This window comes from Glycine soja, chromosome 3, assembly GCF_004193775.1.
Source record: "Glycine soja cultivar W05 chromosome 3, ASM419377v2, whole genome shotgun sequence".
In the NCBI taxonomy this organism is placed as follows: Eukaryota; Viridiplantae; Streptophyta; class Magnoliopsida; order Fabales; family Fabaceae; genus Glycine; species Glycine soja.
The window spans coordinates 42478621-42497614 of record NC_041004.1 but is presented as its reverse complement, the minus strand read 5'-3'; the positions used below and the strand labels follow the sequence as shown (position 1 = coordinate 42497614).

The following is an 18994-nucleotide window of genomic DNA, read 5'->3' as shown; positions in this document are numbered from 1 at the left end:
TTCTGTAAACTTATATAATTAATGACTTGTAAGTAACTTTTGGGATAGATGTTTATGTCCACTAAATCATTAAAATTATAAAGTGCTTATTGTGACTTTCGTATATTTATTATCATTTTTTGTTCATTTGGAAATAGAAAATCTTAAATAATTGATTTTTCCTTCTATTTGATTTTAATTTTTTTACTTTATTTCTATACTTTTTTTACTTGTTTTCCAGTCAAATTCAACATTAATTTTCACAAAAATAATACTACTGTTTTTAGTATAATAATTTTACCAACCCGTACACATTTTAGAAGTTTTCTTTAAAAAAATGATACACGGTATAATAACAAATTTCAAAAAACATTTTTGAATTTTTTTTCATAAAAAAATTTCTCGCATTTTTTCAAAAAACTTTTTTCTAAAGGCATCAATCGATTAGCTAATTGTTTACAAAGAAATTAACTGGTCTTAAAAGGTTAACAATACACTCAAGCACACTATTATTAATTGAAAATTGTAAAAAAAAAAGTATGAAATTATAAGCAAAAATAAAATGAAAAACCTACACATTTTTACATTTTTTAATAAATTTAATTAATCATAAAAAATAAGATTAAAAATATATTAAAAATTATGATTTAACATTTTTCATCTTGAATTAGACAACTTGAGTGGTTTTAAACACTATTTTAATCATTTTCGTTTTCAAGAGCAAAGTAAACTATCCAAAAACATCATTCTATTACACAAGCATTATTTCATCATGTTGCTCTATTGTATTTAGACTAAAATATGGCATTACTAACAAAATTATAGATGTTTCATAAATATTTATTTGAAAAAATTTAAAATTAAGTTTAACTTGTGCATAATCTAATTTATAAAAAATAAAATTAACATCTCAAAACAGTAAACTTTAACTTATAAAAAAATTTATATCATCTTTTTTTTTCTATAAGTGTTTGTAGAAAAATTTATTAAAAGACGAATTTTTTTAGGGGGACTTGTTTAAGTTCTAACTAATATTTATCATCATTATCATCTAAATGGTTTCACATCTTCCGAACCTAAAGAATAACTAATTCTTGTCCCACCAGTAGAACAAATAAATCATTAAACTGTTTGATTGCAGATACAAAATTTAACAATTAGTTCAAATTTTAGGCAGATAGGAAATGTTTTTGAAGTTTCAAAGACTACACACACAAAAGCGAGTATGCCCATATCGTTACAAGAGACAGAACTAGAAGTAGATGGCAAACAGCCAAAAAATAAAATGACAAGAATAACCACGCGAGCCTTACTTAAAATTAAACATTATTTATCCTATACTTCATCCCAAGGTGGGATTTACATGAGTACTTTGCTCTAAATATCAAATAAAATAATCTATCTGCGGATGATGATGCATTCTTCCAACAATTTAATGGGTAACAAAGGCAATGTGATGTTACAATAGAAATACAAATTTGACTCAAGAACAGAGGACCCAACCACCGCCGTTAGTTCAGCTGAGTAAGAGGCGATCGTGGAATAAGCGATGGTTTCAACTCCTTTACATCATTAGATTCATATGGATTATTTTCCCGGAATTCCTCAAGAAGGTCTTCCATTGGCAACGACCGAAGAGACTCTATTGTCCCCTTTGTCGGAACATCAGGCTCACATCTTATAGGTGTTGTGCCGCTAGCCTCATAGTCCTGCAAGACAAGAGAGGAAGCAACAACACATGTTCATTAATGTTAAACATGTCTATTAAATCATGTTTCTATTTGATTTTCCGAGAACGAAATAGAAACCCAATCAACCTACCCTGTACTGCTGTTGGAAAGTTTTGCTTGTTGTGTGTTCAATTGAAGTAGCTTGGCCATTGTGATCCTCTCGTAGCGTCTCAAGTGTATTTGCATGAGTTCTCACCACATTTAATACGCCAGATATGGATTCCCTCTCCTGTGCAGACGTGACTGCAAAAAATGCACCCCAAGAAAAAAAGGATGATGAATGCATTATATAACAAGACATTTTGACACAAAACTGAGATATTTGGTGATTCATGCCTCTTAAATATTTGTTAAATCATGATCAAACAATCTCAGCTGCAGAGGTAAATTTTGCTGAATGAAAGTTATAAATCGAAGGACATCCAACACAATACTCACCATCTAACTGCTCAAGAAGATCCTCACTGTTCTTTGCCACATCTTCCTCTGCTGTAACTCGTGCAGAATGGACCTCAACGACATGTTGCACATTGTTATCAGTAGCATTCCTGTACCAAAGTATTTGATATCACATCGCATGAAGCCTATTAATGAAGCATCAAAACAGTAAAATGGACCAAGAAAAACACAGGCAATAATCATATCCGTACCTGACAATTGACTCTGTTGCTGAAATATGTTTGGTCCCCATCTCATTTACAGCCTCATGTGTCTTCTTTGTATGTTCGAAAGCCGATTGAGCAGTATGAACACTAAGGATTGGAAAAGAAAGTTAGAATGCATGTGAGTGAGTGGATCCGGATGAGAAAAACTTGAGGAAAATCACTTACCCCCGCTGTATGAGTTTCTCCATACGACAATGCTTTGCGGCAGAATCATCAGCAGTGTCTTTTGCATCCTTTTCTGCTTGCACGCAAAAGGCCTGCCATTTCCTTTTTGCATTGGTCACAATATCTCCCATTGATGACACATGTCCATCTAAGAAGGACTTGTTCTTGATGCCACTTTCTCTAAGATCAACAAGCTTTGAGTCTACCTGCAAGGCCAATCATCAATCCAAGACAACAAACTAAATTGACAGGAACAGAAACAAAAAGTTATTCAACCGCCCATCCACCCCAATCTTCACCCATCAAGGGCCAAAAAAAGATACGACTATAAAAAAGAAGACCCATACTGACCAGATCCATTTGTCGCCGAATGTGATCAGAAACTAAACTAGTCATATTGGCAATAAGTTTCTCTGTATCAGATTTTGATTGCTCCTGTACAGAATAGATAACATGTCTACATCAGATGTCAACAATCATCATAACCATCTTTCAAACAATACATGTTAATATTATGTTATAACCTCATATGCTTTCTTAAACTCATCAATGCTCTTCATTTGCATTTGGTCAGCCTGTGATGCATAGTCTTCAAGCTTTTTTGATTCTTCAAATAGCTTATCCACAAATTCTTGAGAGCGATCAGAGATATCTTTTATTTGTTCAAGACTGAGATTGAATCTCTTTGATTTACAATACACAACATAACAGAGTCAGAAGAAGATAAAGAATATCAGTCATAACAGAGTCAGAAGAAGATAAAGAATATCAGTCATAACAAAGAAAAAATAAATATACAGGATGCTGTCCAGAACAGAGAAACAAAAGATGTGACAAATTTGTTAAAAGCTATAAACAGGTAAAAAGAAGGAAAACTTCGAAGCACATACACTGCGTAGTTTCCCTGCAAATAGTTCCAGTTCATCCTGCTGAGTTGAAAGGGTTCTCTGAAGATCGTCAAATATTGAACCAGCTTCAGTGGCCTCAGATGCAAGAAACTGATTCACCAAGAATAAAATTTTTATTTTAGTGGTTAGAAGAATAAAAAAAATGCCAAAGACATAACAGTAAAAGTAGAAATAATAATTTGAAACAGCTGAAACATACTTCCTCAATAGAATGACCATTAGAGGATATAACTGATGATAGTTCCTCCAAGTTAGCATCAGAGCCCGCCTTATGCAAGCGTACAACATTTTCCACTGCCTCAAAATGAGATATATACAAGGTCCTCAGAGATGTCACTTTCCTTTTCAAATCAACAGCCGCCTACAGAAAACAAAAAGGGGAATGAGAGAATTTACAGATAAACTATTACAAGAAACGTAAAAATATGGAGGGAAAGGATTCAACAAATTGGATGAAACCAACAAAGAATGTCGCTGACAAGAGCAACGGTATTGGATATTTGACGTACACACCTTATCATGAAGGTCCAAAAAAGAATGACAGAGCTTCTTCACACCTTCTAGATGTTCATTCTGTTCAGACAACGATGTTGCAACAGTATTGCAAAGTGAACCAACCTGCTGAGCAAGCTCCGCTTGGAAATTGTTCACTACAGCTCTGTTATCTGAGTTTAATTTATCTTCCCTACCTATATTACCAGACAGATAAATAAGTCAATAAACACATCTCAATTCTTAGTCGATCATAACAGAGAAAAGAATAAGGCCTACCAATTTTCAAAAATAATGAAGCATTATCCTGATGAGCTTTCTCCAAATCAGCTCGTAAAACACATGCTTGATGAGCCAGAGCATTTTCTGCCGCACATAATTAACTTTATCACAACGAAACATTACACAAGAAACAGTGATAGAAAGGCGATAATGTATACAGCATACCTGCTTTTCTCTGCTCGGAAATGATGAAGTCTTTTTCTTTCAGGGTATAGTGGCATTTCTTCAATTCTTCCTCTGTGTTGGCAAGCAACTTGCTAGTCTTGTTCAAGTTTTTCTGTGTGATTCATCACCATCTCCTTATAACAAAGCATATAAAATTCCATAATAATATTGAACAAAAAAATTGATAACTCACCTGAGTACTATCAAGTTTGTTGCTCAAATCAGAACACTGCCGAATTTGGTCAACGTATTTGTTTTGCAAATCCTCAAGTTGCTGGTTGAAACATAGAAAACAAGTCAGGCATAACAGGAACAACAAGCAGGCACGCCTTATATTCTATACATAAATAGCTTTTTCAATAAAGCAAACCTTCTGTTGAGTTTCTATTGTGACGCCCATCTGCTCAATTTGATCTGACATGGCCTAGACAGAAGAAAATCATGCATCAATGAAAGACCTCGAAAAAGTGATCATGAAAATAAACACCAAAAAAATTTATATTAATAAAGGACCAATATTTAAAAACATGCTAGACGACTAGAAATGTCCAAGGCACTCTAAACCAGAATGATCTCTATGATCTCAGCAGCTAAAAGTTACATAGACCAATAGTACTGCTCTTGATGAATTTTCCATATTGCAACAGAAGGTACCAGACAAAAAAAGAAGAGAGAGGAAAATAACCTTTTTTTCGGTCTCCTCCTGATAGTATCTTTCCTTTGGAATATATACTCCATTTTTCTCGCGTGTAGCATAAACCTCTGGTCAATGTCACAAATTTTATGATTTTCATCAAGAATGAGACACTTTAGCAGGAAATCTGAAGAATCCAAGCGATACTTACTTCAGCAACTACAAATCTACAATGCAACTCACCTGCCTTAAGGCGTTCAATTTCACCATAAAGATCTTTGATAAGTGTCGATTTCATCATTTTTTGGTTAACCTAAAAAATATCAGAAAAGAAAAAGGAGGTTAAAAACAATGCATACTTGTCTAATATGGATACAATAGAACACACAAATCAGTTCCTCTGTTTAAGAATTTTATTATAGATGATTTTATCATATATTTAGTTAATGACTGTAAAACACAAATATAGTCCAAAATCTCATGAAATCCTTGTAGAAGTACTATATTTGTAACATATTCACATGAAATGTTTGAAAGATACTATCGCTAAAGATGCATGGTATCGTAAACATTCTCAATAGCAAACCTCAGGCTTATTTTTTATGTGCTTTGCCCTGTGTGCATAATCCAGCGTGCTTAAAGTTTCTTCTAAGCAATGAACTGCAGGAGACACTGTCGCTATGATGCATGTCTTCGTTCTTCCTCCAAGTGAATCACGCAGTAAACGCGTCAATTTACTATCCCTAAATACCAACTTATCCATGTAAGCACACAAAGAAAAGGATAATTCCAAAGACTCAAAAGAATGAAGCAGTGTCAAAGGCCGAAAAGTTAAGAACCTGTAAGGGATGTGACCCAGGTGCTCCACTAGTGCATTGATCACTCGCCCTAAAGTAAGCAAACTTTTGTTAATTTCCCCTGCTTCCCTGGCACGACCCTAACAAATATTACACAAACAAAATTCAACTTACTAGTTCAAAATTATTATTCTATAGGTAAACACCATCATATATATATATAGAGAGAGAGAGAGAAAGAGAGAGAGAACACTGAACAAATGACAAGCTTATTATGTATTACCTCCCTAGCACCAGAACGAGATATATTTTCTGACCCAGCCAGATCCACCAAATTAAGTTTACCACACTTTATCAGTTCTTCACCTTCTGGGGTTGCTTCTTTGATGTGGATTGTAATAGAAAACAACGAATGCGATCGACTGAAAAGAGAAAACAAGTCTTAGTAAGTAATCAAAAATTGATTCCAGTTCCTGTCAACTAAAGAAATAGCAAAACAAACGTTACCTACCTTGACTGCTTGTTCAACAAAGTTTCTGCAGTTCGTCGTTTAGAAGACCCTCTCTCCAGAAGAGTAAAAATCTCACCGGCACTCGTCACAATCTCTTCCTCCAAGCCTCTTACTAGAACTCCACCTTTACCATCCTCCATGAGAGGCAGCTGCTTTTTCTGCTTCTCCTCCAAAGAAGCCTTTGAAAGCTCCTCCGGGGCAAGCAAATCAGTGATTTCTTCATTATACAATTCCAAAAAAGTGACCTTCACACTGTACTCAGCATTCTGGCTCTCAAGTGTGTCAAAAATCTGCTTGACAGCCCGAGGAATAACTCCAGCTCCTGTAGGCAACTCTCCATTGGGACCACTCTGTAGTACAATACTCAAATAAAGCTCAAATAAAATCACTAACATAACTCATTATTCATCATTCATAGACACTAAAGCATACCTTGGCCCTTTTGCATTCCCCTTCCATGGTGTAGGTTTTTCCCGTACCAGTTTGACCATACGCGAATATAGTACAATTAAAGCCCTCTAGAACTTCATTAACTATCGGAATAACAGCTTGGTCATAAAGATCCCTTTGCTGTGCAGAAGGACCAAAAACCTTCACAAGATAAAACGAACACACATTACAGATTTGAAATTGAAATCCCCCTAAAACTAACTTAACATCTCACTATTTGCGTCCATTTCCGTAAACTCAAGCTTGAAGATCATAAATTACCGAATGTGATTTGAACAGAGAGAAGAGTGAGAACTAAGAAGGACCTTATCGAAGGTGAAAACCCTGTCAATGTGCTTGCCGGCGATGCTCTGAGACACGGCCACTTCTCGATTGTATTCATTGCAAGTCACGACTTGTGGCACGTTGCTTCGTAACTCTTCGTCGCTAAACGGCCTGCGAAAAAATTAACGACGTTAAAGGGTTGGAAATGGAGTTCCAGAACGAGGAAATTAACGAAGGAAAACGGAATTACCTGCAACGGAGGAGGACCTGAACGTTGACGCCCTTCTCTTTCGAAGACATGTTTGGTTCGTAGATCCGATTCTGAAAGTGGCTTCTGAGAAATGAAAATGGCTTCTTCTCTCTCTCTCTCTCTCTCTCTCTCTCTCTCTATCGACGTGAAAGGGTGTGAGAGCGGGTTCGGGGAGAGAAGCGTTTGAGATTTGAATTTTTGAAATCCGCTCTTCACTTTTCACCTTCGCTATATATCTACGGTTCAGCGTTTTTGAGGATAGTGATCCAACGGTGTTCCACTCTTTTTTATTCTTACCGTTTTGCCCCTATCGTTCAATGTATTTTATATTGTGTTTTCTTTGATTATTGGATTACCCTAACAATCACTCAAACGCTTCGGGCCTGGACTCTAGCCCACCTATGTGCTGAAAGGTCTATCTATTCTGACAAAAAAAAACAAGGTCCATCTGTAATATATCTGCATCTGCATAAGAACATGCTGTTTATTTAATGATCAACTTCGTTATAGTAAATTTGACTACTAAATATTTTTAACTTATTGTTTATTTAATGATAAAATTTTATGAGTAGTTTGGAAAAAAATATTAAAATAAATAAAAATTAAAAACTAACTAAATAATTAATGTACCAACATTATATATGTCACGAAAGAACTAAATATTAAAAACATTTTTCTAGATATTAAAACTAAAAGATGTGTATACATATACATTATACACACAGGGGGGGGGGGGGGGGGCTTACATAGCATAGATTCGATAATAAAAAAATTAATTTCATCTCAATGTATAATAAAATTGTTCAAGAATTCATCAATTGTCTATATTTCACCATTTTTTTCATGACTCTGTAATTTTATTATATGGAAATTGCTGCTGTCATTTCTGTGCACATACACGGGTTGATGATCTAACTAGTAATTTACCAAACAATATCTACTATGGTACAAAAAAAAAAACTCATAGGTACTCTATTTTGATTGGAGAAATTTAATTTTCCCAAAATGTACCTGAGGGTAAGGACATGTGGCCTAACTGATCATAGTATTTATGTTGAAGTATGATACGACAACATCTACAAGACTATATCGTTTTTCTTCCTCAACTCTTTCATTTTTAATTAAAATGATCAACCGCTTGGAGGTAAGTGCGGGTCTCTGGGACAACAGGCAACTGTTTTCTATTCAACAAAGTGATTGCAAAATTGCTCGTCAGTTGGGGCCTTGGGGGTATCTATGTTCTACAGTCCTATTGTTTTACCCCGTTTATCATTGGACTGTTTTGAATTTGGGATTTTTTTTTCTGCCTTCAAACTTTTTTATTTTATTTTTTTAATTATAAAGTTGCAACATGACTTGATATCAAGTCCTCACGTGAAAGATTTAATGAAATTGGGATAAATAAACCAGTTAAAGTATTTGGTAGACTAGAGCAACTAAATACAAATCATTAAACTAACTTTGAGGAAAATCATGACGCTTAATGCAGTAGGTGTTTGTAAAATGTCCCTTATTTTTGTGAGTGAACATAACATCCCTCACATAATATGTCTCTCTCTTCCAATTCTGGTCTGTGAGGGCATATACCAGGAACTCTACCACTGGCTTTGGTTGTTTGCAGAATTGTTAAATGAAAGTTGGAAGTTTGTGTTGGGATCCCTCCTTAATTTGAGAGGTTCTAGAAAATTCTGGAGCTTTCTGGAAAAGTGTAGAATTTTCTAGAACGTTCTGGAGAACTCTAGAGTAGTGTAGAACTCTCTAGAAGTTTGTGGAAGAATGTGGAAACCTCTAAAATATTCTAGAGATGTGTGAAACCTTCTGGAACCTTATGAAAAAGCATGGAAGAGAGTAGAAGAGTGTAAAGACTCCTAAAATGTGTGGAGCATTCTAGAGAATTAGTCTCCACCCTAGGATACAAGTAATCTCCACCATTCATTGTGGAGGTGGAGTAGTATAAATAAGGGTAGGAGCCTTCATTCCTATCAATCCAAGACAAAGAGTGAATTCACTTCTTAGAGTGAGAAAAAGCCTCTCTGAGAGAGAAGATAAATAGCTTCGGAAGTCTCTATCCTCAAGCTTAAGTAAGCCTTTCTGAGAAAAAAGATAAATAGTTTGGGAAGTCTTTATCCTCAAGCTTGAGTGAGCCACCGTAGAGTGAGTCAATCCAAGTAGAAAGCCTCTCTAAGAGAGAAGATAAATAGCTTGGGAAGTCTCTATCCTCAAGCTTGAGTAAGCCTCTCTGAGAGAGAAGATAAATAGCTTGAGAAGTTTCTATCCTCAAGCTTGAGTGAGCCACCATAGGGTGACTCAATCCAAGTAGAGAGCCTCTCTGAGAGAGAAGATAAATAGCTTGAAAAGTCTCTTTCCTCAAGCTTGAGTGAGCCACCATAGGGTGACTCAATCCAAGTAGAAAGCCTCTCTGAGAGAAGATAAATTGCTTGGGAAGTCTCTATCCTCAAGCTTGAGCGAGCCACCGTATAATGAGTCAATCCAAGTAGAGAGCCTCTCTGAGAGAGAAGATAAATAGCTTGGGAAGTCTCTATCCTCAAGCTTGAGTAAGCCTCTCTGAGAGAGAAGATAAATAGCTTGGGAAGTCTCTATCCTCAAGCTTGAGTAAGCCTCTCTGAAAGAGAAGATAAATAGCTTAGGAAGTCTTTATCCTCAAGCTTGAGTGAGCCACCATAGAGTGAGTCGATCCAAGTAGAGAGCCTCTTTGAGAGAGAAGATAAATAGCTTGGGAAGTTTCTATCCTCAAGCTTGAGTAAGCCTCTCTGAGAGAGAAGATAAATAGCTTGGGAAGTCTCTATCCTCAAGCTTGAGTGAGCCACCATAAAGTGAGTCAATTTTGTAAACACATCCTTGTAACCCTACTATCACTTTGTATAGTGGAAGAATCTCCATATTGGAGAATTATAATCGTGTGCCTCCATTACTACCTTTAATTACTAAGTGTCTATCTTAAACTTCACGAAGCGGGAAAGTATGAGTTTTCCCAACAGCTTGACATCTGCATCAAATTATTGTCTATGTTGTCCTCTGGCCTTGGCTATGTAGAATTGTTATCTGAAATTAATAAGCATGAAATCTGTATCATATTTAAATAAATAAATAAGATACAATATGTTTATGAATTTATCATTCTAGTTTCACACTTGGTTTCCATTACAAAGGAGATGCTAGTCCTAAAAGTCAGCCTATTATGAGTAGAGAGGGAGATGTACATTATAAATGAGAACTCTGTGTCACACACGAAAACAATCGATAGGACATTATCATCAGTTAGAAGTTAGAACCTGTCATTGCTGATTTAATTGAAATGCATAAAGACTTTATTGACCAAGAGAGCAAATGCATAAATCTTGTCGACCATGGGAAGAGAACCCTTGTAGACAGTTGAAGTTATTAAGATCAATAAATTGAACTATAATCAATTTTATTGACCAATTCTGCATGATACTCGTCTGTTCAAAATTTTACTTTTGGTGTAGATTCTACGTGATCTGTTGAATCTCCCCAGATTTATAAAAGCAAGATATAAATACAACGCAATTTTCAATGAAGGAACAAATTAAATCATATGTAAATGTTGCCATTGCATCTCAAGTCTCAACAATATCTCAAGTCTCTTGGATGACCACCAGATGGAAAGCTTCATTTATTTATTCAACTATTTCAATCTTCTGACCGAATTAAATTATTGCTATTTAGTCATGAAAAATAAAAATAAAAACTTGCCTGTTTATACATTTTTAAGAAGATGAAATTGTGGATTATATAAAAATTAAGGAAAGTGTTAACAGAAATAATTTAGATTAACTTAATGTAAACAACTGTTGCCGCAGTCCACAGATTACCGAGATGGTAATTCCGTAATTGTGACTTTTCATGAAACAGAAGGGTTTGAAGTAAGAAATAAAAACAGAAAAGCTAGTTAAAGGCAAAGGCTAAAGATAAACCAATCTTGAAAGTTCATAAAATGGCTATTTTATATGTCAGATCTATTCTAACTGAATCTGTTTGCTACAACAAGTTCATTTGAAGTTAAAACCTACCTATCTGGAGTGTTGTGCACTACATGTGTGTGTCATACATATACATTATAGCTAGAAAAAAAAACCCAACCAAAGAAGCTATAGTTATCAGACTATAGCAAAAAAATGAAAGAGCTTGTGTTTCAAACAAATTCTGCAAAAAACTTTCCCAAGTCAAACTTGTCGTTGTTGCATTCAATAGCATTCACCACCTCTTGAAATGTGGAAACACTGCATGGAATTACAAGGCCATTCCTCTGTGAAAATCCAAACTCATCGTAAGCCTTCTCCAACAGCATCTTGAATAACGGGTGAGAAAGGTAACGGGTCGGAACCACGTATCTTTGACGCTCTTCCCCGACATAAACTGCAAAAAAACCAATTGGGGGTGTGTTAGTAGCACATTCTTCTTCATATTCCTTCAGCAAACACTCGTGACGTACAGGGTCAGGGTCAATTCCACCTACACCCTTCTTCACCTTTTTTGCCAGTTTCTTGAAACTCTTTTTTCCCAACATGTTGCTTAAGGAAGACGATGTTAGGGATACAAATATAGAAAGAAAGCTATGTAGAGGTACTAGCTATACTGTGCAAGGTGAAGGAATGATTTATATGATTGTATTTTGGTAAGATAGCCAGCTAATTAGAGTGTGAGAGGGATTTATTATAAAAATGAAATTAAGGAGTAGTTTCTTACTTTTGAATAGAGGAGAGTTGAATTCAATATTTTGAATGTGGAAAAGTAATCTCAATTTTTATATTCCAACTTTCAGTTATCTTGAAGTGGCTCATGGCTAAGCATACCCTAATCATTGTAGTTGAAGAAAAATGGCGATAGTTCATAATACTATTAGTAAAAAAAACTCGGAAAGTACCCAAAGAAAACATCCGTAATGTACGGCAGGCAAATTAAATAATTAGCATAATATAGTTGGGGTGGTTTCAATTTCACATTTGTTGGGTGGCCATTGGCCAAAATATACAAGCCAGTGCAATGGCGTCAAAACAATTGATTGATTATGGCTAAAAATATTGATATTGTTGACATGTTCTAATTAAACATCTGTCATTCGTTCGTTAAAAATGACAGAACAGTAGTCTACTACTGCAGGCGTATTGCCACTATTGGTCCATTTCGCATCTTTGATGTTTAAAATTACAATGGTTTTTAGATTCTTATACCTACATCAATGACCGTGCCCTCCACCTCTCTCGGATTTGAATTTTACATTTTTATACGTGCAAGCTACACCCAGGATCGTAATCTACGATTTAAGTAAAGCCAAGTGACCATTCAACGAACATAATGATTTAACATATTATAATAAATTAAACCTTTAGCTTAACTATACAAGGGATGTTTAAAAAAAAAAAACATGATTCTAGAACTTCATAACTGCAATTCAATAATGACAAAAAAAACGAAAGAAAAGAAAAAACTGATTATGTCATTATCATCGTGAAGTAACCACGAAGTTGATGAAGCTAATGTGAAGCTATTTTTATAAGCGTTTTCATAAACACGGTGGAGAATATCCTTGGAACCATCGACATCCTCACATTTATATTTCTTTTTTTGACCATACATTATAATTTAATACAAAATTATCAACCACCAAACCAAACTTTTACCGTAAACACCAAGACTTGTATGGAAGATTGCAAAGGGTTAGAGGACAGCTTTATCAGGTCAATGATAAGAAAAAGATGGGTTGACTATGGAGGTGAAATGTGAAAGCCTTTAACACAAAGACAAGTGTGTTGAAGGTCGGGCATCAATTTGTTGTTCTGTGGTGATAATTTGACTCTGGCAATGTGACGAATGTGTATTGATCACATCGATGGTAGTCTCGTGGCCCATGATTGATAGTGCACTCTCAGTACTATACATATTTCGGCGAACTCGTTGACCATAAAAAATGAGACTTTCTTCCCTCAAATAAGAATGAGAATGTGTGTGAATTTAATAAGTAAGAATTCTTCGTTTAATTATAAATTATCATTTCAATTATTTAAAAAAAATAACTTAAAAGTTAACAAACGTATCATATTTAATAAGTTGTGATTGAATGATTTTGTAAAAAAAATTATACTATTCATACATAATCATTCTTTTCATGATATATATTGATATTCCATCATCCTCCAAATATTCTTAATATCATTAATAATAGATTTAATTATTATTTTTATCTTCTAAGTTATTTCTGAAGTTCAATTTGATCCTCTTGTTATTAAAAAGTTCAATTAACTTCTTTAAATCCTCTTATTGTGTATATTGAAAGAAAAATAAATACATGTCTTTAAAATATAAATATATTTAAAACTTACCATAAAAAATGCTAATAGAAGGATTTAGAATCATTCATATAAGAAATATTAGCATGTTTATATTTATTCTCTAACTTTTTTTAAATATGTACAAGGCCAAAGAGATATTACAACTTGACTAGACTATGTGAGAAGTATAAACTTCTCTAGTTTCAAACATAACACATAAAAAAGGCTTAGAGGAGCATGATCTAATATAGCAAAATTTTCATCACTAAAACATGGAAAATTAGCAAGAGCATTAACTGTCGCCAACCACATTTACCTCCTTGTAAAGATGCATAATCTTAAGTTACCAATCAAGAGACAACAACTTCCCAATCTCCCGAGTAAGTCTCAAACTGGTAGCACTGCCTTCTAACTCCTTGGAAATACTCTTGACCAAAACTTTAGAGTACACCTGCAATTCCAAACCCCTAATGCAGATGCAAACAACTTGCAATGCCTTGACTTCTTGGTAAAATATACTAATCACCTTCTCATCCCATGTGATCTATTGTATAAAAAGGATAACATTTTTGTTAATTGTTTATAATACACAAAAAAAAAAATCTCATAAAGATCTAACATACCCATTATCACTTCTATCTTGGTGTTAAAGTATCATAAAATAGACCATTAAATATGCTTATAGGCCAAGTCAGATTTTCATCTAGGTTAAACTTAGGCCTTTCAAATAAGCCTTTGACGGGTAACAAGTCAATGGAGTTGTCAAAATGAGCCGGCCTGCCTCATTGGGCTTAGCCCACCTCAACCCATCCTATAAATGGATTAGCCCAACCTAGGCTTGCTTAAGGTTTATTCTTGGAAAAAAAAAAGTTTGATTCAGTCCCTCATGAGTTGACTCACCAACCCAGCTAGAATTTAAAAAAAATCATTTTTTAAAATGAGAAATTTCAACATACAACTAAGACTAAAACGTGTTACCTTAGTTTTGTAAGCTTCCTAACAAATTGGGTGCTAGGTGTGGGGTTCAATGCAGCAAGACAAGGTGGTTAGGTGGTGGCGCACTGACATGTCGTCGTGAGTTTGTGATAGTCGAGACTGACAACAACGATGCTCACAAGGCCATGTCGTGGTGGTAGTGGGTCATGGGGAAGGCTGGAAGGGAGACTGCACGGTGGTGTGGTGGTGGCTAATCTATGGGACGACGTGGGTTATGCTTGTGTGTGGCAGCGCAAGGAAGACTGGAATAGAGTTAGGGTGCTCACATTTTGTTATGGTTTGATGGAGTCGTGATTGTGGGTCTATTCTATTGTGAGTGAAACGCGTTGTGTGTGTATTGTGTAATGTAGACTATAGAGTGTTGTGTAATGGGATGAGTCACTTAACAAGGTTATTTTTTATCTGGTTAAGCATATCAATTTGACCTACCACGGGTTCGGTTTGGGTGGACCGGATTGTAAGTGGACTAAGTCAAGTTTTATAGTTATTTGTATTTCCCCCCCTTTTTTGGGCCTAGCTCAACCTAAACCTAATGTAGGTCGAATTGGATTGTGAGTTTGGCCATTTGGACAACTCTACAAGTCATGTTTAGGCCTAATAAAGCCAAACTCAAACTATAATATTTCCATTCTTATAAATATACAAATGTATTATGATAGTTTTATTTATTTATATAAATGTTTGTTAGGAAATTTATGTATTTATAAATATATTTATTTTAATATATATTAGTGTTTGTAGTTCAACTAGTGACTTATCAGTTCAACCAGTAATCTATTAACTCAGTAGTCTTATCGAGTCAATGACCATTAGGGTTTTGATAATACTACTATGGAGTCATTTATTTATTTTTATAATAAAAATTAAATTTTGTTTGAAAATATATTTTGAATTTTTGGTTGATTTATTTAAATTTTTATGAAAATAATAATTTTTAAAAAATACTTTTGATTGTTTTGAAAAGTAAATTTGACTGATTTTAAAAGAATCAATCAACTAGAACTTTAAAATAAATTTTTATTTTTATAACTGATGAAAAATAATTTATATTTTATATAAAATCTAAAAAAACATCGTTTGTAGATAATTTTAAAATCATTTTTTTAAGTTTAAATAAACGGGCCTCAGTCATTAATTTGGGCTTTCCCATATTTTGGTCCTGGCTGTTTACTAATGCTATCAGATCCATGTGCCTTTGAGCAATCGTTTCGTATACTGGGCCTGGCTTTAAACGATAAAGAGTATAGCCTCCGATGTTAGGGTCTTGAGTGAGCGTAGTTGAGGTTTTGCCACTTCGAAACCAAATTTTCTTCCTTCGTTCGCATCTGTGATCTCTTCTCCTCACAATGAGCAGATCAGGGCAACCACCGGATTTGAAGAAGTTAGTGTTTCTCTCACTTTCCACTTCAATTTTATTTTAATTTTAGTTTTATTTTTAATTTTCCATGTTCTTCTACATTCGCTGCGTATTGATCTGCAATTGTCTTTTTTTGTTTTGGGGATTCGGCAGGTACATGGACAAGAAGCTTCAGAGTAAGTTTGATTCTCTATTTGTTGCTTCCCTTAAACTGTATCTGAACGTGTTCGTGTTTCTTTTTTTGTTTCTTAATTTTTTTTAATCGTGAGTTTTTTCGAGCTGGAGTATGGGTGTTGTTTTGTTAGGGCCTATAAATATTCTTAAACTCCATTTTTCACTATCTTTGTATATTTACTTTCGCGTAGAGTTCAGTGGTGTTAAGCATGTTTTAGCCTGGTTGTTGATTCAATGGGTATTTTTTTACTTTAGGGTTTATGTTATGAATATCTGATATCTCAAGTTTTTGTATTGTTTCTTAGACAATGATTTTCTTACATTATTTGTGAGAAAATTATACTGAAATACTTGGTGTTTTCTTGCAGTCAAGCTGAATGCAAATCGCATGGTTGTTGGTACTCTCCGTGGCTTCGACCAGTTTATGAATTTAGTTGTTGACAACACTGTGGAAGTGAATGGCAATGAGAAAAATGACATAGGGATGGTGGTGAGTCCTCTTTTGCATATCAATGGTCATGGTATAGCAGTTAATAGAGCATGGACATGGTTTTTAGATTGATAATTTTCCCTCTTATTGCAGGTAATCAGAGGAAATAGTGTGGTCACTGTTGAGGCGCTTGAACCTGTGAACAGGACTTGATTTCTGTCTTGTAAACATTCTATATAAGTATTTTCTGGTTAATGGTTGTGTATTTGAACAATGTAGCTATTGAGAGTAGCTTGTAATTGTGGATTGTAAGATGGTCATGTTGGCCACTCATTTGGGTTCTCCAGGTTAAATTGTTAGGGAAGGATACCTATAGTGTTTTAGTGTGAGGGCTGTGACTAGATCCAATTGAAATGTTTACATATATCCCTTTTAGCTGATTTTTCCTCTTCTTTTTATATTGCATTTAGCGTGAAAACTTCTCTCTTCCTCTCCATGCTCTAAAGTCTAAACTTGGGGTTGTTGATGGAGCTATTAGAGTTTACACTAAAATGTATGGAGTCATAGTGTGTGTTTGGTTTGCAGTTGATAACTCGCAAGCCCACGTTCAATGGAAAATATGAAAAAACTTGCTTCCTGTTTGAGTCCTTTGGAAAGTGTGATTCCCTGTTTGCACTCTACAAACAGGTTTCCAAACATGATATTTGTTGTTACTGACATAATTTTGGTTGATTCATTTGAACAATTGAAGTTCTAGGTCACACACATATTTGTATGCTTTCAGTACCTGGAAAATTAATTCCTTCTTTGTATTTGCTTGTTCTCTTCACAGGCTTCTTTGCCATAGTTTCTCTTATTTGCTGTAATCTGTGATTTGAGGTATCTTCTCTGTCATTGCTTAGGTTTTGGTTAAATGCTCGTCTATTTCAACATTTGAATTCAATATGTGGTTTGCATTAAATCCTGTAGAAATATAAATGGTTCTTATTTAATATTTACGTTATTGGATAGATAATCGTTGTTGTGATTTTACACATTAAATAGTCTTTTTGTATTGCCAGTATTCCTTTTCTATTTGTCTATTTTGTATTGCTGCATTGTTCATGTTTGAGGAGAATATTGGGGAATGATTATAGTTGTGAAAATCTTCCAAACAACTAGTTGTGGAGAAGATTTGAGCTTGGGTGCATTTATGGTTTAATGCTTATAAGGTGTTTGATAAATTACCTTTGATAAAGTCGGTATTTTCTCTAGAATTAAGTTCACTACAACTCAGTAATACCCAATTGAGCTTGGGTATGTTTTGCATGTTTAACTACTTGCAGATTATAAGACGTGACCAGTGTGGTTTTCTTTCTTGTAATATGTTTCTTTGGCTACTATAGGTGGAGCTTGGTCTCCTGATAGTTTGCAGAATGTTGAGGGATGCATTTACCGGTTTTAAAACAGGTTTTAGAAGAAAATTTTGTTTTTAAAACAAGGTTTGGGATTTAAAATTGGTTTTTAAACCGGTTTTGTAGACAATGCATGTTCTCCTTGTAGTTTGCTCGTGTTACTCTTTCAGCACAACTACATGATTTGCACCATCTCCAAAGAGCATCTTAAAGACAAAGCAGGTCTAGGTTTGCCCATTGTGTGAAAAACTTCAATGTTTCTAAGGACAACGTACATGCCTTCTTATGGAAGAGAATAAAATCTAGATTATATAAATTTAAAAACGTGAACCCTTATTGTCATTTAATGTAATCCACTAATATAGCTAATTACAAAAAGGCACAATTTTAATTAAAGATTGACTGAAAAAATTACACGTGTCCCTCTTTTGGTCTAGAAAATTTAATTACATATATGTCTCAACACTACTATTATTTTTATATAATAAGGAGATATAGGTTGGTTGGTTGCATGATGGTTAAGGGAGAAGGAAATATGAGAAAAGTTACACTTCTCTTGTTAACAAAAACTTTAAACCGGTTTTAGTTTCAAAAATATTTTTGATCCTACATCGGTGCACAAAATTTCTAAATCACCTTTTATGTTTTTTTTTTGGGTAAAATATGGTTTGATTTCTAGATCCAATTTGATTTATAAAAAATCTAAACCATGTACACACCTTGAAGTAATTTTTATTTTGCTTATATTTTCTCATGTTAGAAGACTTTCATGTCATTCTAAAGAGGCAGATATTGTAGCCCTTAAAAATGTTTTTGGTTTATACACGTAAAATAATTTTTCTTTTCTTATTTCAAATGTTCATGTTAGGCATCCTAATTCGAAAAGGCCTTCTGAATACTCGATCGCAACGGCTTTCTCAACCCAGTACAGAAGCTTGTGCTAGCGGTCTCCTTTTTTCACTTTATGCAACGGGAGAGAGAGAGAGGTATATATATATATATATATATGTTGTTATTAAATGCAAAGCTTAAAGACTACT

At 34.5% G+C, this 18994-nt stretch overlaps 3 protein-coding genes across 3 annotated transcripts; 1 reads left to right on the top strand and 2 right to left on the bottom strand.

The window, feature by feature from the left end:
* Window positions 1–1490: 1490 nt before the first annotated feature.
* On the bottom strand, window positions 1491–7500 carry LOC114407221 (kinesin-like protein KIN-5C). Its single transcript, XM_028370250.1, has 23 exons — window positions 7293–7500; window positions 7084–7213; window positions 6761–6919; window positions 6329–6678; window positions 6101–6239; window positions 5860–5957; window positions 5607–5763; window positions 5264–5333; window positions 5072–5148; window positions 4757–4810; window positions 4580–4660; window positions 4387–4498; window positions 4219–4305; window positions 3961–4136; window positions 3647–3808; window positions 3430–3537; window positions 3064–3222; window positions 2891–2974; window positions 2540–2745; window positions 2360–2461; window positions 2148–2257; window positions 1801–1952; window positions 1491–1688 (listed from the first exon to the last, which is right to left on the bottom strand). Exons 1-23 carry the CDS (start codon window positions 7340–7342, stop codon window positions 1491–1493), a joined length of 3021 nt encoding a protein of 1006 aa, XP_028226051.1. The 5' UTR covers window positions 7343–7500.
* A 3743-nt stretch (window positions 7501–11243) lies between these two features.
* Window positions 11244–11961, bottom strand: LOC114407220 (auxin-responsive protein SAUR23-like). The gene has a single exon (XM_028370249.1). It carries the CDS (start codon window positions 11839–11841, stop codon window positions 11467–11469), a length of 375 nt encoding a protein of 124 aa, XP_028226050.1. The 5' UTR covers window positions 11842–11961; the 3' UTR covers window positions 11244–11466.
* Window positions 11962–15820: 3859 nt separating this feature from the next.
* On the top strand, window positions 15821–17018 carry LOC114407219 (probable small nuclear ribonucleoprotein G). The gene is made up of 4 exons (XM_028370248.1): window positions 15821–15980; window positions 16110–16132; window positions 16499–16620; window positions 16714–17018. The coding sequence occupies exons 1-4, from the start codon at window positions 15946–15948 to the stop codon at window positions 16771–16773; spliced, it is 240 nt and encodes a 79-aa protein (XP_028226049.1). The 5' UTR covers window positions 15821–15945; the 3' UTR covers window positions 16774–17018.
* Window positions 17019–18994: the final 1976 nt, after the last annotated feature.

Excerpts from the sequence above, each read along its gene's own strand:
- LOC114407221 (XM_028370250.1), bottom strand. The coding sequence starts at position 7,342 with ATGTCTTCGAAAGAGAAGGGCGTCAACGTTCAGGTCCTCCTCCGTTGC. Across the intron at positions 6,240-6,328 it reads TTGTTGAACAAGCAGTCAAG|TCGATCGCATTCGTTGTTTT; the intron begins GTAGGTAACGTT and ends TTCTCTTTTCAG. Across the intron at positions 2,746-2,890 it reads TTCGGCGACAAATGGATCTG|GTAGACTCAAAGCTTGTTGA; the intron begins GTCAGTATGGGT and ends TTGGCCTTGCAG.
- LOC114407220 (XM_028370249.1), bottom strand. The coding sequence starts at position 11,841 with ATGTTGGGAAAAAAGAGTTTCAAGAAACTGGCAAAAAAGGTGAAGAAG.
- LOC114407219 (XM_028370248.1), top strand. The coding sequence starts at position 15,946 with ATGAGCAGATCAGGGCAACCACCGGATTTGAAGAA. Across the intron at positions 15,981-16,109 it reads CAACCACCGGATTTGAAGAA|GTACATGGACAAGAAGCTTC; the intron begins GTTAGTGTTTCT and ends GGGATTCGGCAG. Across the intron at positions 16,621-16,713 it reads AAAATGACATAGGGATGGTG|GTAATCAGAGGAAATAGTGT; the intron begins GTGAGTCCTCTT and ends CTCTTATTGCAG.